Source organism: Doryrhamphus excisus, chromosome 14 (genome assembly GCF_030265055.1).
Source record: "Doryrhamphus excisus isolate RoL2022-K1 chromosome 14, RoL_Dexc_1.0, whole genome shotgun sequence".
In the NCBI taxonomy this organism is placed as follows: Eukaryota; Metazoa; Chordata; class Actinopteri; order Syngnathiformes; family Syngnathidae; genus Doryrhamphus; species Doryrhamphus excisus.
In genome coordinates, this window is record NC_080479.1 from 12,375,313 (window position 1) to 12,399,843 (window position 24,531).

General features: G+C 43.6%; 2 protein-coding genes across 5 annotated transcripts in view; one reads left to right on the forward strand and one right to left on the reverse strand.

Annotated features, from left to right (window-relative positions):
* The window catches only part of tax1bp1a (Tax1 (human T-cell leukemia virus type I) binding protein 1a), a 28,047-nt gene extending 20,681 nt beyond the window's left edge, over positions 1–7,366 (reverse strand). For all 4 annotated transcript variants that reach the window (XR_009119410.1, XR_009119412.1, XR_009119411.1 and 1 more), the window contains exons 1-5: positions 7,238–7,366; positions 6,475–6,689; positions 3,376–3,478; positions 2,693–2,883; positions 2,448–2,603 (exon numbers count right to left, since the gene is read on the reverse strand). Coding sequence is in view for 1 of the 4 variants with exons in the window: in XM_058047751.1 (XP_057903734.1) it covers positions 2,448–2,603; positions 2,693–2,883; positions 3,376–3,478; positions 6,475–6,663 (639 nt within the window). In the remaining 3 variants the exon portion in view is untranslated. The remainder of the gene's footprint in view (positions 1–2,447; positions 2,604–2,692; positions 2,884–3,375; positions 3,479–6,474; positions 6,690–7,237) is intronic.
* Positions 7,367–7,633: 267 nt separating this feature from the next.
* On the forward strand, positions 7,634–23,406 carry hibadha (3-hydroxyisobutyrate dehydrogenase a). Its single transcript, XM_058047825.1, has 8 exons — positions 7,634–7,783; positions 8,643–8,803; positions 8,895–9,004; positions 9,305–9,426; positions 17,166–17,299; positions 17,838–17,914; positions 21,829–21,985; positions 22,380–23,406. The coding sequence occupies exons 1-8, from the start codon at positions 7,714–7,716 to the stop codon at positions 22,536–22,538; spliced, it is 990 nt and encodes a 329-aa protein (XP_057903808.1). The 5' UTR covers positions 7,634–7,713; the 3' UTR covers positions 22,539–23,406.
* Positions 23,407–24,531: the final 1,125 nt, after the last annotated feature.

The window sequence follows — 24,531 nt, forward strand, 5'->3', positions numbered from 1 at the left end:
ATCCCCAGCTTCAAAAATATGTATTTCCCAGGAAAATGCTACACAAACAGTGTAAAGGTGACTAAAGGTAACTATAGGGGTGTTAATCCATGTCGAGAGGGCTCTAATCATGTATTCAGGAGGCTGTAAAAAGTGTTTCTATTCATAAATAAGGAATCCTACCTGCCAGAAATTCACTTATCATGGTCCTGTCTGCAACCAATTACCCGCAATCAAAATGGGATTACTGTATTTCATTTAACGTGAATGCCAAGGATAATAAGTAATAACAACGCCTGGGGTCTCTGGTCAAAAATGTGCACTTTAAGTATCATGAGTGGTAAGCATGTCGCAGCTTTATCTACCTCTGCGTGCTCTCTAAAATGCTGGTTGTGCTACTAAACTGTTATTGTGAAACTCATACGTGTTGCACAGATGCTGTACTGTTGTTTACAATAGACATATACCTGTGTTGTGCAATATACTTGTTAATAAGTGACCATGTAAACAGCTATATATTCACTTTTCCACCCGGTGAAGCCAATACTTAGATGCTTCTATCGCACCTGAACCGCCCGCGGACCATTCAAATGGTCTCATTCTGTTCTCAAAAGACGAGGGATGAACTGTATGGTGTGTGTCATTATGGGAGCTTTTTGATGGATGTTAAATGTACTTTCAAAGAAAGTTATGCTCAGGCTCAACATAAATAACAGCGGTATGTTGCCCAGGTATGCAGGAGGAACATGTGTCAAGTGGCTCGTACAGCACAACAAATAGTATGTCAGTTTTCTTCACGTGGTGTGCCTCCTGGGGAAGAGACTTGTTTGAACTTGTGGCTGATCAGTAGCAAAGAACAGTAAATCAACCGTGGCTAATATCGCTTGTCACACTGAACAACAGTTTTTTTACACACCCTCTATTTACAGTGCACACACACACACACACACACAAACACACACAGCTGCCTTATTTCGGGACTTGTGGGGACAGTCGCGCTGAGTGGACATGCGCACAGTAAAAGCCCTGAGGCCATGTCTCTTTGGGGCTTGCGAACATCACTATGAATTTTTTTTTTATGGCTGCTGTTTGGGAAGCACTTTAGCAGTACATAAAGACCTTATAAAAAAGTGTAGTCATAAAATTAGCAGCCGCAAAAAATGTACTTAAGTTCTCATGTAAAACTCAAAGGATATTTTCATCAGGCGTGACATGCCTACTGTAAAACAAGTGTGGTTGCATACACACACACACGCACACGCACAAGTCATATATCCAGCTGAATGAAAAGCAGCATGGTAATAACAGTATGTGTGTGTGTATTACCCCGTAATTTATGGCGATTTTGCCCTTCGTAAAAAGAGCAACTAAAAAGACTTAACTCAAAGCAGTCTGCTTACAGTACTTTGGGCCTGAAACGGAGAACGCCACTAGAGGGCGCAAGGACATAAGAATCAAAGTTGTTCAATGCTGAGAGCACATCTTCCTGTCAAACCACTGCACTACACGACAAAATAGCAAATAAAGAGTAACACAAATGTCACCAGTTCTGCAAGTAAATATGTTTTCTAATTCTTAGCCTAGCTAATTTGCCAACTGGCTTAATATGTATGCATTTGGTGACTCTTAATCGGAGGTGAAAAATGACTAACTCCATTTAAGTAGTTCTATTTGTACTTTTAAAGTCTTGTACTTTTCCATAAGCATGTTTACTTATTGATCTTATTTTTGCACTTTTATCCATAAAGGTGTTGCTCCATTAAAGAACGGCTAGTTTGGGACCCCTCTACCTTTCAAATCACTTGCTTTTCTACTTTTACTTGAGTACAGTGGTCTAGTACTTTTTCCACCTCTGCTCTTGATCAAAGCTTGAAATGAAAGTGAAAGTGACACACAGGAGGAAATAAATAGAGAGAACACCATTGCGTGACTGAGGGGTGTTTGTACCTCGGACTGGGCAGGGCTCGTTTTTTAGGCAGGCGGTTTTGTGGACTACCATCCTTTCAGGGTTTGGAAGCGGGTGGCTTAATGAGTGTGTGCGCATTACAGGAGGCCAGTGGTGTAGGACCTGGATGTGTGTTTGACGTCATGTTTGTTCACTTTCTTGTTGCGATGGCATCGTCCCTGACGCCAGATGCCCGAGGAAAACGGGCGTCGCAATTTCGTTCTAGCCCACTGAGCCAGGTCGTTAAAGCAGGGGAGACAAAGACTGGCGTGCACACACACACACACACACACACACACACAAAGTTAAAGAGTTGAACACAGAGCTGTAGCTCCTTGTGTGTCTCTTCAGCATGGATGCCAATTATTCATAAAGCAGATCCTTTGAAGCGTTCAACCTGTGATCACTGGTGAGGAACCGGCTCCAGCTACATGTGTCTGTCTATGTACACAAACTTACAAACCTTCTATTGGTCAAAATTCTACTTTGTGATGTTTTACATCTGCAGTCTTCAGTACCCGACCTGGTTGTGTGTCCGCAGCAGACAGCATGTCTCCCTCTCCTGCTCCCGCTCCCGGGCAAGTCGCTTCTGCTCATCCTGCAGCTGCTGTTTTTCCTCCTGAAGGACCCGCATGGCTTTCAGTAGCTCCCTGCGCTCCTGCTGGGCCTCCTCCACACGCTACCAAACAGGAAGTGGTGGTGGAAATGAGCGTGATGCAACAAGTGTATTGGTATTGTATACAGTATTCATGTGTGTTGTGTATCCACCTCCAGCAGTCCCGTCTTGGTGGTGACCACCAGTATGTCCGAGTTGCTGTCATCCTCTGCGACAGTCAGCAGCTCCTCGGTAGGCGTGGCTGACTTGAACTGGAAAGGAGTGCTGGCCCCTCTGATGTCGCCGGCATGTGTGACATAACAGAACTGGTAGAACTCCCCGTCAGACTTGGGAACATAATAACCTATGAAGAAATGGAGAATGAATCCATTGTGTTCATGAAGAGATTAAATATCTTGCCAAACCACACAGTTCTTATATTGAAGCCTCACTTCAACCCTTCAGATTATGAAGACAAATAACGAAATGGAACGTCAACTCAACAGCAAAAATGATGCTAGCATCTTTTTCTCTCAGTGTTTTGCCTTGCACTTGGCAGATGGTCCCTGCACACTCATTACACCAACCTCTTACGCTCATATTTTCACAGCGTAATATCTGACCATTCCCAGTCCAGTAAAACCAGTTTGCAGGCCCATTCAGCATGTGTGTGTGTGTGTGTGTGTATGTGAGAGTGTGGTTCCACAAGTGCTTAGGTCGTCCCAGGCCGACATTTGCGGTTATGTTTCCTTATTAAAAAGTACTGCTTTTTATATGTGCCATAAAATTGAGGGTTACTTCGGAAAAGCCTAGGTCTGCGTGGGTTTAAATCGGTGTGTGTGTGTGTGTTAAGTACCTTGAAACACCACTGTCCTGTGCACAGTACTTCCTGGTTCATAGTTGTCAGGCATAGGGGACCACAGGAAGGTGTAGTAATCTCTGGCTGTACTCCAGCCCACCTGAGGACAATAAGCAAGAAAAAGGTGAGAAAAATATAGTGCACTGTCAAGATGATTTACTGCAGCATAATAGCATAATACATACTGTTAACATACATTAACAGCATATTTTCCATACCCAATTATGTAATTAAGTTGATGCAATAATCACAATAAAAAAAATTGTGGAAAATCCGTCTTTTCTGCATATATGTTCCCAAATAAACAAACAGCAAGGAAAACATTACCTCTGCCAGCACAATGAGGGAAAGAGTGGAAACATTTCAACCCACATACCTCCGCCTCCACAAAAAGAGTGGCAGCAAGGATGGGAGGGGGCAGCCATGTTTGCAGCTGTGTGTGTGTATGAGTGTGTGTGTGTGTGTGCTTGCGATCAACCGCAATCGGGGAAAAAAAGTGCAACAGGGTTTTGGGGGGGGGGGGGGGAGTCATGAGGAAAAGAAAGGTGAAAATTTTACACAAAATAGCAAGGGAGATGTAACTGAATGGACTTCATATGGTGCTAGGTGGCAGATGATGAAAGTTAGTTGTGAACTTCATAACTCGGGTCCTGCGTCATAAACCTGTCGCCCCAAAACAGCACTCTCTCTCTGCTTGGGCTGCACGCACACTTCATTTCGACATGTGCCATGCATGCTTCTGGCATAAAAGAGCTGCACTTACACTGCAGGATACCTCAGCCCCATACATTACATATGAGACAATGGAGTACGCAAGACTTTGTCATCTGGCTGTATTTTATAGTTGGTTGGTGTGCAGAAAGTTAGGCATGCACGCAACTTGAACATGTTTAGCAGGGATGTGCTACTGCAATTGCCAGTGGAATTAATCTCTTTTTCATCACAAAAAAAATTCAAATTATTCAAATTATTATTCAAATGTTAAAAGAGGAAGGGCGGCAGAATAAAGTCATGCTCTGGGTTATTAACTATTGAAATATTTAATAAAGAACGTCCTTAAATACATTCAAAGCCTGTGTTGCTGACTCACGATCTGTACATTTTTTCATTGAGTGCAAAAAAAACCCCGCCATGGGGCCAAAACTGCATGCAACCTTAACTGTTTTCTGTAAAATGTATATTTGTTAATATTTTTGTGTGTCTGCAAAAGAGTAATTGGATATACACTTATTTAGTAAGGCGAAAAGTGCCAGTCATATCAACTGTAGATAGGTTGGTATTAAGGCTTCATTGTCAAATTACATTGAAGTCAATTAATTGTCCAATAAAAAAAACTGAAAACAGAATAGAAATTTCCGATATGATGACTTTGCCAAAAAGAACGTGTGCCTTACCAGGAAATTACAAAGCAATATCAATACTACAGCAAACAAAACAACAATTATTTGTCAGCAGCCTCAATGACAACTGTCAGCATGGATGCCTCGCCCAAGGACATTCTTCCCGCCTCCCAGCAGAATTTGGGTCCGAGGCTGGGCCCATCATGTCCTCCCGCCAGCTCAGCTTGTCCGCTCACGTGTGTTTTCATAACAGCAAAGGAGACATAAATAATTTGCTAATTGCAGAGTGAAGTTGACTGACGTTCGGTCGGGTATCGTGTGGCATTCCAGTGCGGCAGTGATGTTATAAAGTAATCATAGGCACAGCGGCTATCAATCACTCCGCCAAGGTGTGAGGGAACAGCGCGATGACACCTAAATTATACACTTGCACAACGGGTTTCTCCCTGCCCACCCCACAAACATGCCACAACCAAATTCTCCACGGGGCTTTTTCACGCAAATGCCTGTAACATCACACTTAAAATAAAGGAAGATTTGAATAGAAATAAATTTGTTTTTATAGGAAATGACTTAAGAAACAAAAGTGGTTAATGTATACTTTTGGTGTTTACAGTCAATACACATAGGCTTCCTTTTGGATGGGCTGTGAACACCTTCAGCCACTAGGAGGCGTCGGTGCACAACTCAATTCAAGCTGTGCAGTGTGAGTCATCAGTATAGAGTCTGCTTCAAGACTGTCACTAAGTCACTGACTCATCTATGCTCCGGTAAACCACTGTGATGGCATCATGATTTGTCTTTTATAATCAAATGTCATCTTTTTTTAAACTACAGGCAAACATAGTATTAATGGGCGTGCAACACCCGACAAAGTTGCAATGCTTGCTTTAGTTGATGACAATGTGGTTATAATACACACCCCTCAGATCTTCTATAAATGCGTGAAAACACAGCGACAGACATCAGATGTATCCCCGAACCGTCAAAGGGGTTTAATTAGCGCCCATTACAACAATCACATTTTCCAATCGACTTTTTTCCACATAAACTTCCATTTTATTTCTTTTTAATTGAGCCGACGGATTTGAAGTGAACGTCTCAAAGAAACAGTAAAATGTTTGTCTTTTGACTTTATGGGATATTCAGTTTCCTATGTCGCATTTCCTGTTCATTAGGTTTCAGATTCTATACACTTGATAAAGGAGCACAGGGGAGGGTTATTGAGTACATGCGTAAGGGAAGCTCATTTTAATACGAATTAGATGGGTTCATAAACGTTTGTGGACCCTCAGCATGACCTCTCACACTATTTCTGCTTGCAGAGCAACCACACCAAAGCTTATGGTGAAGGATTGGCGTTGTAGTGAGTAGCTGAGCCCATCATGTCAAAGCTTGATGTTAATGTGCAAACCTGCAATCCAAAAAGTAGTACAATGTACAGTGTTGATATTTAACAACTGTAATAATATGCCACTTCTACAATAGTTAACTTATTTTTACATTTGAATGAAGCTGGCTTGCCTTCAGCAACTTCCCCTTTGAGCAGTTTTAATGCCTTTTGGTTTTATTATAGGACTAACACTTACAAGTTTTATACTTTAATTACAGTTGTCAAAATGGTACTTAAAATACTCCCTGTACAGATGATAAAGGTTTCTGTGATTCACTTTCACACAGAAAAAGTTGCCTCAAAATAAATTTGGGTTCCACCCAAGAGGTTCCACTGTAAACGAATGTGGTGTATGAGATTTACCTTAAAGATGCCCACCCAGTCTTTTGGGTGGGGGGTGATGTAAGGGGTGAGCGTGTAGCGACACTCCAGGGGTGCCTGGGGCAGGAAACTTTTGCCAACATTCTGGAAGATGACGTGGGCAAAGTTGGACGTTTCCATAATACTGACGCTGCTGCCAGGTGAGGAATCCACCACCTGGAACGAGGACATTGTATCCTGGCGGTCACTTCATTTGTCTAAGGGGGGAAAGCAACAGAAGAGAGACTGTCAGACAATTGATGGTTTAAAGATTAATACAGAAGGGAGTATACTACATTATGTAAGACTGTGTATAGCAATACATGTAAACCACAATCTGAGGTCAGTAAAGGAGTCTATCAAAGCCTTTACTGGATATCAAAGTAGGTGTTGAGTATGATCTGATTATATTCTGAAGCCCGTATTTACCATTACACGCTAGTAACGCCTTATCAAAACAACCTGCCTTTAAATACTAAGTTATGACCCTGCCCATCCCTGTTATGGCGGCTATCCTAACAGGCACGAGTGTACAGAGCCGCAACCAGCCATACAATGTCTAAAAGAACCATCAAAAAGACAGTAGACAGCAGTCTTTCTTAACCACGCAATGACAGTAGCTAAGTAGCTAACATAAGCCTAAGAACAGGCCATGTTGTGTCAAGTCATTAGCTAGCTAAACACTGTCCTAGTAGAGAAGGAAGGAAGGTGTGACTCAACCGACAAATATTACTGGTGTCAGTTTGGCTTCAGAATAAAACAATACCCATTTTTCTGAACTCCACGTATGAAAACAGAGCAAATATCTTGCGGTCAGGTCGATGTTTTTGCCCCTGTCCGCCTTGTTGTTGTGAACGCGCTGACGATGATGCGCCGCTTCCTGAAAGCAAACGACTGACAACTTCCGGAATGGGGAATAGCAGCAGGGATGCTGAGGACGCAAACAGATTGGACAAGAAAGAAAAAGCTATATAGCTAAAGTTTACATGCGTAGAATTATAAAACATAACATCACAATTAATATAATTGTATAATTTATTGAATTTGTATCTGCTGTTTTGGTTTCTAAAGGGTATTAAAGGTAAAACCACAGGATATCCCGCCTTTTCTTCAATTCTATTGGCTGGGGGAATCCTCTGCGGACTACTATTGGTGGAACTTACTGCCAATCAGAGCGGGTCTATTTGGCTCTGCCGGTGAGACAGCTGTCACTGCGTCTGCCGAGGTCAAGGGGAAAGAAGCATGGCAGCGTTGTTTAGAGGGTGTCGAAATGCTCTGCTAAAGTGGAATAATCTTGTTAGCCCCACCTGTGGTAACGTATCTGTTTATATTTCTGTTTCCTCGTTTTTGTTTCGTATGCTCGTGGAGAGAGAATGCTCGCCAGTCATTCTTCCACAGTAGGTTAGCCCATGCTAGCAGTGTTAGCACACTCAAGTGTTCCAATTTGGACAATGGTGACCACTGTGGCTCTCATGTGCAATAAATGCAACCTTAACTGATAGAATGTTTCAAGCAACAATGCAGCATCCTGAATGTTTATGCAATCTCTATTATTAATGCCTACGTTACTGTACCTTAAGCCCCCCCCCCCCCCACGAGATTTCACAACATCACTGTTCATATGAAACAGAATTATTTATCAGCAGAAAATAAACAGAAAAGATGAATACACATCCATATTTCTAAGCAATTTAATAGTTTTTCGTGTGGTATGAACTCCTGTTGTGAAAACATTGTTCTTTTATTTCACTGGTGATAAACTTGCCTTAGTATAGTTTGGCAGATTTAAGATCGTCTTAGTGTTTGTACTTAATTATAAAGCCTTGGTGTTGTCTGGTTGGTTCGCCGCCAGTGTTTAGTATTGTTAACCTGCCAGGACCTTGGCTGAGCCAGCACTGTTTAATAGCCTGGACACAGTTTCTGAAAACAGGTTGTAAGTAACTTAGTCTATAATCTTCAGCCAAATATTACACTTTCAGTGTTTTTTTTTTTTTTTGCTGACTGTTGTGATTCGAATCTCATTCATCATGCAGTGTTTTATAGCACCACTTATTCAGGCAAACAGCCAGTGACACTTATCTTGTAGCTTGTCACACTGAATTGGAAGTTTATTGCAGCCAGCTACTGTACAGAAGGCTCCAATCCCTTTGTTGTTGTTTTTTTCCATTCAGTGTCTGTGCGGTCCATGGCCTCAAAAACACCTGTTGGGTTTATTGGTGTGGGGAACATGGGCAGTCCCATGGCCAAAAACCTGCTGAAAAATGGGTACCCCATCATCGCCACTGATGTGTTTCCCGAGTCCTGCAAGGAGCTGCAAGATCTGGGAGCCCAGGTAACACACAACTGGCCAAAATGCTTTATTAGTCATTCACAGAAATATCTCACCAATTCATGAATGGGTTTATTTTATATGTGCTCTACAGGTAGTGGACTCCCCAGCAGAAGTAGCTGAGAAAGCAGACCGCATCATCACAATGCTGCCCTCCAGTCCCAACGTCATAGAGGTCTACACGGGCCCCAATGGCATCCTCAAGTACGTTTTAAGCTTTAAATTAAGAGAATTTTGTATGAAGTGATTGCCTTGAGTGAAAAATGTGTTTCTCTATTCTTCTTTGTCACATACACACATGTGGGCATCATTGTTTCATGAAAAATAAATTTGCAGTAGTACTAAGTCCTCATGTCCACCACTGAGCCACCAAAACCACCTCAATGTTATGTATCTTGTAGTGTTTTGCATTTGAAACAAGACATAAATGCATTACTGGGTCCCAGGAGGTTAAAACACTTTGCTCACAGTGGTGGAAAAGCTCATTATTTTATTTATTTTTAGGAAGGTAAAGAAGGGAACCCTTTTGATAGACTCCTCTACGATTGACCCTGCCGTCTCAAAGGAAATGGCGGTAGCTGCAGAGAAGATGGGAGCGGTCTTCATGGATGCGCCCGTGTCAGGAGGTAACGCAACATCCGAATGCCACATGTCACAAATAAATAATGATACTTCATTCAAGCATCTAAACGTGGGTAGTGATGGCAAAAATGTGATGATAACCATAGAAACTGACACAGGATTGAGTCTGACTGTTCAGTACAATATGAACAATATATTTAACATAAATTCCATACACAAGTTAATTTTACAAATACACTTACAGCAAGACTGTGTATGTATTTGTGTGTGGCATGTATTTAAGTGTATTATTTGAGGCACGGTGTCTATTAGAGCGGAGGTCAGGAAGTAAAGTGAGAGTAAAGAACCACCAACCTCAGTGATAGTTCTGTGACCCCATTGACAAGTTCCTGACCTGCCTAACACTCTTTGTAAACTTAACTATGGGACCTTTTGGGTTAATGCTGCAACATTGGTTGTAATTACTGAGCAGACCAGCCAGTAGGTGCCCTCTCCAGGTTTTATTGCTGCATTTGACCAAGGCTTTTTGGAGGCAAGGTTGAGGTTTTTAAGTCCTCATTATGTCGGTGCTGTCTGCTGGTGACGGCTCCTTGACAGAGCACAGGATCACCAGTCACTCTTAATGGGCCGAGCCACGCCGGAGAAGTCCCACGTCCAGCGCTTTTCATGTTGATGGAGCCGTAATGGCGGCAATCCCATGTTAGGGCCTTTCATGTCAGATAAAGAGCCATAAAGGGGAAAGAACCTGCCCTCACATGGAGGGGAGATAAGACACAAGGGAGACACTTCACAGTAAAGCTGTCCGTCACCTCATCTCACTGTGGCACTTTTTTGACTCGCACGCTCGCACGCTGAATTTAATTGTGCCGTATGCATTTCAAGCATGCCACATCCTGACTCACCGGTCTTCTCTCTGTGACAATAGTCGACTTTCGCAATACTAAATTAGCACATGACACACTCTGTTGCTCATGCGCTTCCCCCCCACCCCCCACCACAAACACAGACTAGGCCCACGCTGGCATGTTTACCAGCTGGCGTCTGCTGCAGCGAGTGACTGCAGTCAGCAAGATCAGAGCCTTAAGCCAGATACTCACCTTTAACGCACACATTGTTGACTCCTGCACTCCTCTGTGAAGGTGGTTCCTCTCCTGTCTCCCAAATAAGCCTCTTTTACTAGCCTGAGATGACCAGTCATTGACCTTCTACTTACCTTGATTTCCCAAACATGTACCATGTGGGGTCCAAACATGCTGAGTTGGTATTGAATAAAACAAAACATCAATTCATGATACCGTAATAATAAACAGTTGAACTGATAATTCAACCAACTTAACCACACCCCCAATGTATTACATGCAAAATGACATTCTGAAGCAGAAAATGAACAGAATATGAATTAAGATGGTCTTCTCCGACCAGAAGATGGCACCCTACCCAAATAGGGCACACTGCAGGGGGCACTCAGTGATGGGAAAAGGTAAGCAACAATAAAGGTTTGGCTCTGTGACAAATTAGCCCTTGGCACACATTGAAAGCTATCACAACAAGCAAAAGTTAGCACTACTATGAATAGTACATCTAACGATGCTTTAATTTCTGAAAGTTTCTTTGCATTTGAAGTTTTTTTGTGTATTGTGAAGTGGCATAGAAAATGGATGGTGACAATGGAGCTATTTTTCTTCAAAATGTTACGGGATAAGCATGTACAGTATAAACTTTAACCCCTTGAATCATCATTTTTCATCTTGCCCGGAAAGTTTTGTGCTTCCAACTTTGTAGAAACAGTATTTAGCAAGGGTTGGAGTTTACCTTTTTAGATTAATGGAATTTTTTTTTTTTTTTAATTTAGTTGGTCTACCCTAGGGTGGTTGTGAATGATGTAGCGATGTCGTATTTTTTGCTTACTTTTATTTTCATGCAAGCACAGAGCGGTTCTTCAGGTCTACATACCATGCAGAGTCACTTACATAACTCTTGGGTGTCAGTAAAATGTCCCCATGCAAAGTGGACCCACAGCAAAACAAACTCTGATGTCACTGGCCCAGGGTGTTGGCACCCAACTGGCAAAAATAGAAGGTCTGGCTAACAAGTGGTAGGGTCGTTAGCAATAATTACCCAGAATGCCTGTGTTTGTGCCGATATGCCCACGGTGGTGTGCCACATTGCTAACGCATGACAGCTTTAAAAAGGCCCTAAAAAAAACTTTCATTGTGTTTTTCCCAGCGCTGGGAAAGCAAGCTATCACTGCAAATGAAAGCCAGAATAGTCGAGCTGCTTTGGGACCGTATAAGCATTCGAGGCTAATGCTATGTGTTTGTGAGGTCCTTAAGTCCTCAGCTAACTACCCATTTAGCCTGCGTCTCTACGCCGCCCTAATCATATCCATACCACATCAACAGCTGCCTTGCAGTTGCAGTGTGTCATTTAGCGTCATTTGGAACATCACTGTTGAACATGAATGAGCCCTTTCAAACCAAGGCTGGCCCCGATTGTCTTAAATCTATCTCAAGAATGTTTCCTATTGGTTTTTCAAGTGTCACACTGCAGTTTTATCAGAATAATCACAATTGAAATGGAAAAAAGAGCACACCAAATGCTGGAATATGCTTTCCGGACCAGTAGTTGGTGGTGTCATGTCCAGTATAAGTAGGCAACTGGTCACCGGAGAGTCATGAATGTATCTCTGAATGTTCTGAACTCCTGATTTCATACGAGTGTGACAATCAAAATCTTGCAACATGACATTGTTACAGAATATTTTTGTTTTAACCCTTTTAATTACGTATGTCCAATAATTATCGACTTTATAGCAGCATAAAAATGCGATATTGGTTGCTATCAGTATCTGATTTTTTTCCCCATCATGAAAACCGATGCTGTACACATGTCATGTTACACATATCGGAAATTGAAAGTTGGACAATAACGGTTATCGGCAAAAAAAAAAAAACAAAATATGACTTCCCTACTAATTGGAGCCACTAATGCTTTTTGTAGTCAGGCCAGTGGTGCAGTGTTACTTTGAACTTGGGTTTGATACCATATAATCCTCACATTCAGACAGAAAAACATAGATGGAAGAAAGTGTACAGTATTGAAAATCATAGCCAACGATGTCACTTCTGTCATCCCAGCTTTTCCTCGCCACAATTGGAAATGTCACCTTGTTCAAAAACCTGCCCCCCCTCTTGAGATGTCTGGTCAGAGGTGATAGAAAGTAACAGGAGATCACTCAGGCCAGCTTAATCCAGTCTGAGAATGGGATTAATGAGAAGATGAGTCTCAGAGCCTGAAGACAGGTTACTGGAGGGTTAGTGATGATTCAGGCTCAATGGGCGGAGAGGGCGTTGATGTTGCAGTCTGTCACTTTGATGGCTAACCAGTACTAGTGAGACAGCAGCCCTAAGACTAGATTAGCATAACAAGCCACCCACTGACGGGTTCTGGTGACACAGAGGGAGAAGCGGGGACCGGGGGGGGGATCAGGGTGTGGGAGGGGCTGCGGGAAGTATAGTAAAGAGAGCCGGGCTAGCATCGATGGAGGGGGATGCTGATGGGGGGCACCCTAGCCCATGCTCCAGATGGAGGTAGACCCACAGCAGCTGCGGACTGGCTCTTACTTCCCCTATGTCACCTTTTGTGTAAGTTTGTGCATGGCCGTGTGTGTTTGTGTGCACACAGACAAAGAGTCAGCTGGTGTATGAGTTACACAAAACAACTCTGTCCATCAAATGTAACTCAAATGTCAGTCATTTAAAAGGAAATTAGCATTCTGTCCATCTGAAGGACAGTTTCTCTACATGGTGATGATACGACAGTGTGTGTTGTGCCTGCATCCTAATGGTGCACCATTACCAGCTTGCACTTTTTTCCAAATGAGCCTCATCGGGCGAGAGAACCAATTGATTGTGGATCTCTTCTTCCCACTCCATTCTCTTGTCACCTAACATTGACCAGCCTCCCCTCCCCTGCGGAATGGAGCAGTTACCGATGGTGATGATGGTAATGATGGTGATGATGATTAAAGCTGGTGTAGTGGTCAATAAACAAACATTGCAAAGTCAGCCCCTGGTGTATGTTGTTGCCCTAAAATATAAGTTTTACTTTTTATTTTCTCATGCATGCAGCGTTTGTGTGCAGGATTTGGTTCTCATGGGTGTGCGCTCGTTAAACGGAGCTGATAAAGTGTCTGTTTTTAACACAACAGCGCAGCATTAGCATAGTTGGCAGATAAACTGTTGAAAGTGCTGTTTTTTTATGTGACTGTGCGATTTTGGCCAGCACACTCGCTCATACCTTTTCACCAATTACTCGATATCCGTTATGGTTTTTACAGGGCTGTCTTGGGTTCTTAAATTGTTTGAGAAAAAGATCTGGCCTTGGGTGTAATTATAATGGTGGACCACATGAGGCTATGTTGTTGGCCTCCAAACATCCTAAACCCCCGCTGGTTCTTACTGCAGGCAGTTGACTCACATCGATGTTCTGCTGCAGAAGAGCCAAACTTAGCTGGAACAACAGGGCAGCGTTTGTTTACACCAAGTACATTAGGAAACAATGGTGTGTCTTTGTAGCTTTTGTTCCCATTTGGGGAAATGATCGTGTTTGTTTCTGTGCTTAAACTATACAGTGCTGTTTTCCACAGGGTTGCAATCTATCTGTGGCATTGGTTAGTGGGGGTGGTTTACTTGTTTACTGGGCTCTTATTCCTTAGCAGACCAGGCGCCATTTACTGTACACAGTTATAATGTCAAGATACACAGACAGTCCCGTTTTAATGTGTCTATGAGCGAGGGCAAACAAAAACCCTGATGGTTTGTAGGTTTTAACATAAAGTGGGTAACTTCTTTTTACTCTTATGTTGTGTTCTGAAGCACCACCTGATTTGCACTTGTCCATACACGCACACTTAGATGTCGTACAGGCAAGAACGCTGATGTTCCTCACCGCTTCAAAAGGAGCTTTTAGTGTTAGAAAGCTTACAAATCCACCATGGATTGAGTAATGAAAGTAGTGCTAATGAATACAGCGTTTACTACAAACAAGCCAAAACCAAAACTTGTTTCTCTGATGTTGCTTCGCCTCTGACGTTCATGCCTCCTGCTGCTCAGCATCTGTCCTAATGATCTTTGATCCACTTCCTGTTAACAAGAAGGAGAGCTTATACTGTGTAGCGTGTGTGCATGTGTGTCGTGGTCGCATGCAGTCTAACTTATATGGGCCACACACAGCCCCGTTTGTGTACAGTCGCCATCTTCAATAGCAATGCTGCAGTATTAAAACCCCGCTGACTCCACTTGGCTGCAGAGGTCAGTTTTGTGCTAGCAACCAACTGTGCAGACAAGCAGCATAAATGGCTCATTAACAGTCTGACTCTGACCATACTTAAATGGGGTGCTTTAAATGGGGTCACCTGACCGTATGTAATTTAAGTTACCATGTTGACTTTTATACATGGTACATTGGAAACCGTTTATTTGAACATCCAACCTAAGTCGACCACCTTCGTGCTAGCTTCAGATGACATTGACATACATGTCGACTGCAAAATTTGAGATCCAAAGGGGTCATGTAGTAATGGCTATTTTCGGTTGACACCCACGTATGTCGACATGAGTCAGCCGATGAGAGAAATGTCGACTTAAATGGTTTCCACTGTACTCAGTGTAGCATTATAATAAAAACTTCCGTCTTATGGTTATCTTCTTATCCTCCTTCCCTACACACACACACACACACATATCTTGTCTCCCCCTAGGGGGCGTTGTGTAGTTGTGCTGTGCTAACGATCCACGACTGTCACTCCCGCTGGGATGGATGAGCCAGCGCACCCAGCACTCAGGAAGCCTCATTAGGATTCCTCTTTAATCCGTCTCTGACAGAACTGGCCCGGGAACGGGACGTCCCTTTGCACACACATTCACACCGATGCATATGTGCATAATATACTGTACATTGTGGGAGTGTAACAACCTGCATAGGTGTTGCGTCGAGGCAACATACACCACACACACGTGCATGAAGGCCGATGAATCTTAGTGCATGCACATTGAACTGAGTCATTGGTGCTCCAAACACACACACACATTATGGTAATGATGTGTTTGTCTTCCAAGCGCATGGATCTTCCATCATCCCGGTGTCACTACTGCTTATAGAAATCCTCTACATATCATAAGAGCTTATTATGGGTGATTAGTTAATTTGAGGGAGGGAGAGTTGGGAGGTAAGACCAGTAAGATCGTTATGCTCATCTGCCGTCTCCCCCATCTTTTATTTTCCCCCTTCCTCCCGCTCTTTTAGTGAGCTATATTGATCACTACATCGACTGTGTCTTCAATAATCGGCTCTTTAGTTGTCCACAAACTGTGATCTCTCCGCTAATTAAGCAGCAGTTGTCGCACTGCTGTTTTTAAGTGTCTTTTAGTTGGTGTCTGCATCAAAAAAATAGCTTTAATACGACCTATATTTGCAACTCCTGTGACTTATTTTGCGCTGAGCTCATCTGGTATTGGATCAACAGTACATTATCAAGTAGAATGGATGGAAGTAAACCCACCACGCTCAAGATCTGCAGACCATATGTGTACATGATTTGCGTGCATGGCGGCCGTATGTTGATGGTGCTGTCCCGAAGGCAGCTGCCACGGCGTGGGTTTCAGCCTTCATTATGTGGCCCTAATGACCTGATGACAGCTCATCACTGACACACACACATACACACACACAACAACAGTAACAGTGCCAATTAAGCAAGGGGCAGAAATGATAAGGATGCGTATTTATTAGGTTTGTCTTCTCGACTCTGTCCTGCACTGATAGTGTGATTTCAGCTGTTTTGTCCATGCTAATTCCTGTTTAATTATTAACACCGACATTATTAGGTGTTCAGTGTTAAGAGGCCTTTCATTACAGTTTGACGACACCCAGAAGACAGTTTCCTTGGTCTCCCCTCCTTTTCAGAAAACTAAAAGTGCAAATGTGAACCTTCCAGCAAGCTGCTCAATATTTTTTTTTGGCTTCTGTTCTTCTGTTTGTGTGTTCACCAGTAATCCATCTGAGCGCTAGGCTGATTGGGCCCATCCCACTGTGAAAAGGAGTTATCTTTGTATTAAAGACCCCTGTATAGGAGGCGAGACGAGGAGAGAGAGGCTGCAGTTGCCTCCCACAACATGGCACGCTCCTTAAACCATCAGGCATGGGGAGGGACGCCTAATTGAACATGATAAAGTATAAAGTTAATTACCCCTCACGCATGTCACCGATACCCCCGAGAGGAGGGGGCAGCCTGAGGCACAGCTGGTGTGTAGTGTGTGTGTGTGTGTGTGTGTGTGTGCATGTGTGTGCTTGAGACGGAAAGAGAAGGGGTGACAGGACAAAAGGCAAGGGCTCCCATGAGGGTTGTGCAGTGGATGATTGCAACAATCGGCTTTTAAAGATGCGTCTGTCCCTCTGGTGCGGCGCTACTTAACACGCCTGTCCTGCCTTGAGATGACACACACACACACAAAGTGTAAAGCTGACCTTTAGAGACACAGTCAAGTGACTGATATATTAAGCTCTTTCAAGCATGTGTTTTCTACGCATACATACAACAAAACACTAACTTTATTTTTGCAAATTAAGCCCTTCATTCAGACATGACTTACTTTAACTTTAAAAAGTTTAAAAGGACTGCTAAAATATAGAGTTGCGAAGTTGCAAATATAAAGTAGCATAGTACCATAGCACTGACCAAATTGGTCACCTCAGCGACCTTCCACTGTTATGTTGTTTTCAGGTGTCGGGGCTGCCAGCATGGCCAAGCTGACCTTCATGGTGGGTGGAGTGGAGGAGGAGTACAATGCTGCCCAGGAGCTGCTCACCTGCATGGGGGCCAATGTTGTCTACTGTGGACAAGTTGGTACCGGACAGGTAAGTCACACAAAACATTTGCAATAACTTATACAGCACACTATTAAAACTCTTTGTTACTATGTGTTTCCTGTTGGATCGTGCATGCAGCAATGCCACGAAAAAGCGGTCCCAGCATGTCGCTATTTACAGTATCTAACAAATATTTATTATGTCTAATTATCACAGGACAACATTAAAGAAACAGCACTTTATGTATGCATGTAAAGTAGTCACAGATCATCGTGTCATCTGAGGCAAACAATTTACATTTTTCAAACGCTGCAGCGATAGGAACAAGCCCCTGGACCCAAGCAGGTGTTTAAGATGACTGATAAGGTCAGATGTGTTTAATCGTGATATTTATTGTTTGCACATTTGGTGCAACTCTCAGGCAAATTGTCTTCCTGTGAAACATGTTTGTTTACTAGTGACTTATGCAGGAAAAAAAGGAGCACTTGATTTGTTCATTCTAACCCACCTAAAGCACAGTACAGTGGATTATTGTCCAATTAAACGTGCAGAAATGTGACATGTATTCTCTGTTTATCCACTAAAGGCAGCGAAGATCTGCAACAACATGCTACTGGCTATCGGCATGATTGGAACCGCAGAGACTATGAACCTCGGCATCAGGTAATGCAATCCGCTGCATATATTAAACAGGAGTAACAATAGTAAAGATTATTATTGTTAGGAGTGGATCCCAAGTTTAAATCAATTCCTGTAGATATTTAACACCAAATATACACATTCAGGGTTTTTTTTTGTTAAACATCATAGTTAGCCAGTTGCACTACATTGCAGCCTATAAATATAGTTTTCTACGTCTACCCAGATTTGGTCATGCGTATGTGTGAGTTTAGTAAATGGAAGTGCAAAGGAGGTCAACATGGCCCCAAGTATCTGCTCGAAGAAGATGGATGAGTGGGAGGAGTCACTGGCTGTGATTTACATCTGCTGATTGAGCGTTCACCAAGACCCTGTCACTGGACACCACCCACTTAAGACCTCATTTTAGGGTGCTGATGATGGGATAGTACGTCAGATAAGATTCAAAATTCATCAAATCCTGTCGCTGAAGAATCTTCATTATTTAGATGTAGGAAATGAAGTGTTCTAAGTGAGTAATCGCTCCAATGGATGAAAGGACATGGGCCTCCGTTCACCACGTTCATATGAGGTGTTTCTATGGCTTTAGCGACTTAAACGCCATACTCCACCTGGTTTTCCAGTGCGTGCATGGGCCAAGTTCAGCTGTGCTAGTGCAGGTGATTTATCCATGCTTGAGACAGAAGAGGAAAATTGGTGTGAGCAGTTGCACATAAATCCCTTCTCTGGGCCACTGAAATATGAAGGCATTATGGGAGCAACATGGATTTACACATCACCACACTGCACACACGCTGAAACAAAACCACTATGCACATCTTGGAAAGAAGTTCAGGAAGCACGGGAACAGGAATGATTGTCTTTGGGTTTGATGCAAGTTGATTTTGGTGTGAAGACTGTCCACATTATCTCTGGAGCTTAATTAAAGGGTTTGACATAAGATTTCTCATTCAGAGAAAAAGCCTCACGGGCACTAGGTAGGGGGCGATAATTCATTCATTCATTCATTTTCTACCGCTTATTCTCACGAGGGTCGCGGGGGTGCTGGAGCCTATCCCAGCTGTCTTCGGGCGAGAGGCGGGGTACACCAGCCAAGCTGGTCGCCAGCCAATCACAGGGCACATATAGACAAACAACCATTCACACTCACATTCATACCTATGGACAATTTGTAGTCACCAATTAACCTAGCATGTTTTTGGAATGTGGGAGGAAACCGGAGTACCCGGAGAAAACCCACGCATGCACAGGGAGAAAGTCCACACAGAGATGGCCGAAGGTGGAATTGAACCCTGGTCTCCTAGCTGTGAGGTCTGTGTGCTAACCACTCGACCTCCGTGAACTTAATTTTGCCGGCCTTGGCATATTGCCATGTGCATGTGTGTCTGTTTTCCTCGTCTCTCGTCTCCAAGGAAGAGCAACAACATGAACGGAGTGAGCCCTTTTTTCATACAGTCTTTGTCACGGTGGGTGGACGCGGGTCCAGTACCATGCACACACAGTGCGCAGAAGAGTGCAACATAGTAGAAATGAAATTTGGTAGATTTCAATATATTGTCATATTTTCTGTGTCTCATGTGTATCATGTCTTGTGACACCCATACTTAAAACAGAACCTAGAGACACAAATCTGTAATAATGCAAGGCCCCAGTGTCCCACACGATGCACATACACTCTGAAATAACATCATGTTATCATGCAGGACTTGGTTAATAAATCCCGGCCTTACCTGTCCACAACCACACACTCACACACACTCACGCACACACTTTTCATGGAGCTAATTTGTCGATCTCAGATGGAGGCTCAGGCCGTCTCCACCAGAGCATGACGTTCTCCGTGTGCAAAGGATGGGCCATGCATGACAATTATGAGCACACACACACACACACACACACACACACACACAAGCTCCTTTCCATCGCTGTCCCCATTTATGTTACCTCCTTTATTTTATTCTGTGATTTTAATCCCTTTTTTGCCTCATTTGTGCCTGCTGTAATTTTGACATGCAGTCAGTGAAATGGGAGGGGAAATAGTAGAAAGAGTGGCACAACAGTGATTTTTAATGATGTACATGGACATGAAAGAGGGGGATTTATAGCTCGCCACTGCTACCTTGCACACACAGTGCAGGTCATTTTAAAAAGGTCATGACACCCACAGTCATTTTACTTTAAAAGGAATTAAGTCTTCCTCTCATTGCTGCCCAAATGAATTGATTAGCGCTTATAAATGTGCATGTTGGCTTTATAAATGATACTATTAAAGCTTGTGTGTGTGCTCATTAGCTCTTTAGTGTGATAATAAACAGGAGTCGGGCTCTCTTGTGGCATCACATGAGGATGAGGAGCTAATTGCAGTGAAACAGACATTATCAGTGCTGCAAATGAACCCCACCTGCTAGCTCATAAACACCCCCTCCCTTTTTTCTTCCATCCCGGCACATTTCTTTAATCCACAGCAGCATCGCACAGCAACACGTTAGCGCCGTCGTCGCCGCCGCCACCGCCGCCTGTGTGACTATGTGTGTCCGTGTCAGTCTTGTTAAAGCGTGACATGTCGCCTTCTCCACGCAAATTACCTCGGGCGAGGAAACACCACCACCACCACCTCGCCAGCAAATAACCGTGGCTGCTTGAGTGGTAATGCGTGTGTCTATGTGTTTGAGATGGGAGCAGGAGGGGAAATTCATTGATTTATCGTTAACGGAGGACAACAGCTCGCCGTCAGCGTCTCTGCTCGCCATAACAAATGATCTGCGCGCTCGGACGCGCTTTATTGTAGCCCAGCCCGTAACCTTTTCAGCTGCTGACCCAGAACACAGGGAGGGGCCGCCATGTATGTGTGCGCATATGGGGGAGATGGCGGACTGGGTGGGGGCGATGTCAAACATATGTCCCCTTGAGTCCTCGGAGATGAGAAAGGCGGAGGAGGAAAAGAGGCAGAGAGGCTGAAACTGAAAAAGCCATCACGAGCGAGACGTCACCGAGGCCACATTTCCAAAACAGACTGTTTATAAAAAGCCAGCGGACACAAAAGAGACACAGAGAGAGAGACATGTAAATGCGACTCCCGCCCTTAATTAGTTGGTAGATGGCTAATAAAAAGCTGCGGTAGTAATGGCAGAATGAGAGCCAGGCGGAGGGAGGGATGGATGGATGGATGGATGGAGGGAGGCTGTGAGGACCTATGATGGTTTAACAGTCATATTGAGAGCAAAGTGGAGTTACAGGCCTGTAAGTAACACTGGGCTTGATGTGGCTCGCCTTGCACTGGCCTTTTTAAAGCATACATTCACTACACAAGCAGTTTAGACCAAGCGACAGACGCTGTAGTTACACCCTCTCTGCTGTCGTGCTTGGCACCGCGTCTCGCTCCGTGCCACCGCCTGTGTCTCCTTCCTCTCCGCTGAAATGTGTCCGCTTGCATGCATTAAAGTAGGCTGCTGTGGCCTGGAGGTAAAAAAAAAAAAAAAACAGTGACAGTGAGGTTTATGGCTCCCCTGTGCTGCTTAAACCACTTCACCTCCTTTTCCTCCACTTTTTTTTCATGAAAAAGGGATGATGAAGGATAGACGTGCCGCTAAACATCAATACTGCATTAGCCAGCATTACAAAGCCTTCAGCCATTAACGCTGAGGAATGGTCGCAGCCAGGCACAAGGTTCAATGGGGGTCATCTGTCGCCCTTCATCTTTCTCCATGTTTTACTTGCCCCACTTCCCATTTACCTTGCGTCATCCCTTATTCCTTCTGTATCACCATCTATTTGTATTACGTTACTTTGTGGTTGTCAACTGGTGAGACATTCTGGGTGGGTGTAAAATCACATTAAAATACTACATCATATACAATAACATTTTTTTTTAAACATGCAGTATTTGAATTCCACTCTAGTATTTTGAACATCTCATCCTTCTTCTTCCTTGATCTCAGACTGGGTTTGGATCCCAAGCTACTGGCAAAGATCCTCAACATGTCCTCAGGCCGCTGCTGGTCCAGTGACACGTACAATCCCGTCCCCGGCGTCATGGAGGGAGTCCCCTCAGCCAACAACTACCAGGGAGGCTTTGGTACCACACTTATGGCCAAGGTAAACATGTCATATTTTCATTGATATTTAAATTTTGACAGTGATACATGTCTTTGTCCTGGTTGCACAGTAAAATATAGCTGAAGTGAAGAAGAACATAATGTATAGTTCGCCGTCTTAATTGAAATAATATTGTGTCCCTGGAACTTCCTACTTCCTATGCACAGTATGACAGTTAAGAATGTTTACAATCACCATCTGTAGTACTAGTACACTGTCGATACGTGCCCACATGTATGAGCCTGACTGCTTCAATCACACTCACCAGCTGACACATTCAGGGCTTCATATATTTGATGGTCCTTATGGTCGTTGTAGAGCCTGGTCCAAAACCCAGCAGTGGTTCACCTTTCCACCTCACTCTCTTTCTCTCCAACGTGGCGTCGTTATCCAGGATCTCGGTTTGGCCCAAAACACGGCCACCAACACCAAGACGCCCGTCCCTCTCGGTTCCCTCGCCCACCAGATCTTCAGAGTCATGTGCTCCCGCGGCTTCGCGAATAAGGACTTCTCATCCGTCTTCCAGTTCCTGCGCGAGGAGGAAGGACAGTGAGCGGAGGAGGACCCGATTGTTCATGTAACGCACACACACACCGCAAACACACACGACAGGGCCCCTCGTCCCACAATGCTCAGGAGAGACTGCACTCTTGCCCTGAGGCAGAGCGACAGTCCAATTAGCATCCAACATTTGCTCATTGCATTAGTGGAGATTTTCACTTCATGGCAGTCCATGGAAATGCTAAAGCTGGTCTCAGATCAGTTCCTAAAGACAATTCTATTCTGTGGTACGCGTCCTCACACTTTATGGTATTTTTGGTGGTAATTCATGTTTAATATAGTTTTTTTCTGTTTTGCCTGTTTCCTGCATGACATGACAAGCACACAATGTTAAGGACTTTGGTGAAGCATTTAATCTGCTTCGAAGTTTACTGTTTTTTTTTCATTTTTTTTCATATACTTTATATTGTCCACGCTTCCATTTCCCTTCACTTCTCCGCTGTGAATGGACCTATCCTCTTTGTGAAATACTGTGAGATTTAGCTGGTTAGCTTAGCACTGTGTGCACGCTGTGCAACGTTCAGGGAAATTTGACGTTAAAAACAATCTTACTTGAATTGACCTCTTTTTGCCACTGAAGTATTATTCTGTGACCAGCACTGTTTCAGTTGTTCACTGCGAAATACTGTCAAACTATGCCTACTTCCTGTTTGGTGTTAGTTTTCCCTTGAGGAATAGCTACTTTAGTCCTACCTCCTTTAAAGCAAATGTACATAATATATATTTTATTTTCTCTTTGAAAGACATTGAAGACGGTGATTTTTTTCTTGTAAAAATTATTGTCCATAGTTTGTATTTGCCCTGTGAAACAGATCCTCACTACCTGGGCCTAAAATGTACATTAAAACATGTTCTCTGTACATTTGGTTTGGTTTTATTACCAATACGTCCAAGTCGTTTCTTTTTTTTTATTCATTTATTTTCTACCGCTTTTCCTCATGAGGGTCCCGGGGGGTGCTGAAGCCTATCCCAGCTGTCTTCGGGTGAGAGGCGGGGTACACCCTGGACTGGTGGCCAGCCAATCACAGGGCACATATAGACAAACAACCATTCACACTCACATTCATACCTATGAATAATTTGGAGTTGCCAATTAACCTAGCATGTTTTTGTAATGTGGGAGGAAACCGGAGTACACGGAGAAAACCCACGCATGCACGGGGAGAACATGCAAACTCCACACAGAGATGGCTGAAAGTGGGATTGAATTCGGGTCTCCTAGCTGTGAGGTCTGTGCGCTAACCACATGGAACCGCCGTGCAGCCCTGCTTTTTTTATTTTTATTTATTCATTTATTTATTTATTTTAATTCTACAGGTATATGCTGAGAAGACCAAACCTTTTCTTCTATTCAATCTAACACGGTGTCGGTGTTTGAACACCAACACTCTCACCAAAAAATAGAATTTTTGACCCAAAATCAGTAAATGTGTGTGGATCACTGTGCTGCTTATGTAATTAGTCCAGTCAGACTGAAACGGCAGCATTATCTCAGTATGATCTCCCCCTAATTCTGTCCAAAACAGTTGTGGTTTTGTTTTATTGAACTTTCGTTTTTTGCTTCTCCGCGACACTTTATTGTCACAAAAGTAGACAGTGGCTTGTTGATGGTTGTGTCGTGGGCTTCTGACTCACTGTATTCACTTGCCGAGCTCATTCAGGGCGGCGAAACAACTCTTAAATTAGCCTTCTAGAGTCCTTTAACTGGGCAAATAAAACAATATCTTCTCCCCCGGAGATACGCCTCGTGTCTAGCCTGCTGAATTAGGCCGCTGATTCATATTGTTGCTGTTTAAATTTGCCTGTGTTTTATAGCAGAGCTGCTGAGCCGGCGGTTTCCTCATTAAAGGACACATGAAAGCGGACTGTAAAGGAGATGTGGCGAGACTGACTTGAGCGCTGACGTCTGAGGGCACTGGGGGTGTGGGGGGTGCAACCGAGCCTTGGGCCAGTAGGTCTGAGCCAGGGGGGAGGGACTGTATTGT

Excerpts from the sequence above, each read along its gene's own strand:
- hibadha (XM_058047825.1), top strand. The coding sequence starts at position 7,714 with ATGGCAGCGTTGTTTAGAGGGTGTCGAAATGCTCTGCTAAAGTGGAAT. Across the intron at positions 7,784-8,642 it reads TCTTGTTAGCCCCACCTGTG|TGTCTGTGCGGTCCATGGCC; the intron begins GTAACGTATCTG and ends TTTTCCATTCAG. Across the intron at positions 9,427-17,165 it reads GGATGCGCCCGTGTCAGGAG|GTGTCGGGGCTGCCAGCATG; the intron begins GTAACGCAACAT and ends TGTTGTTTTCAG.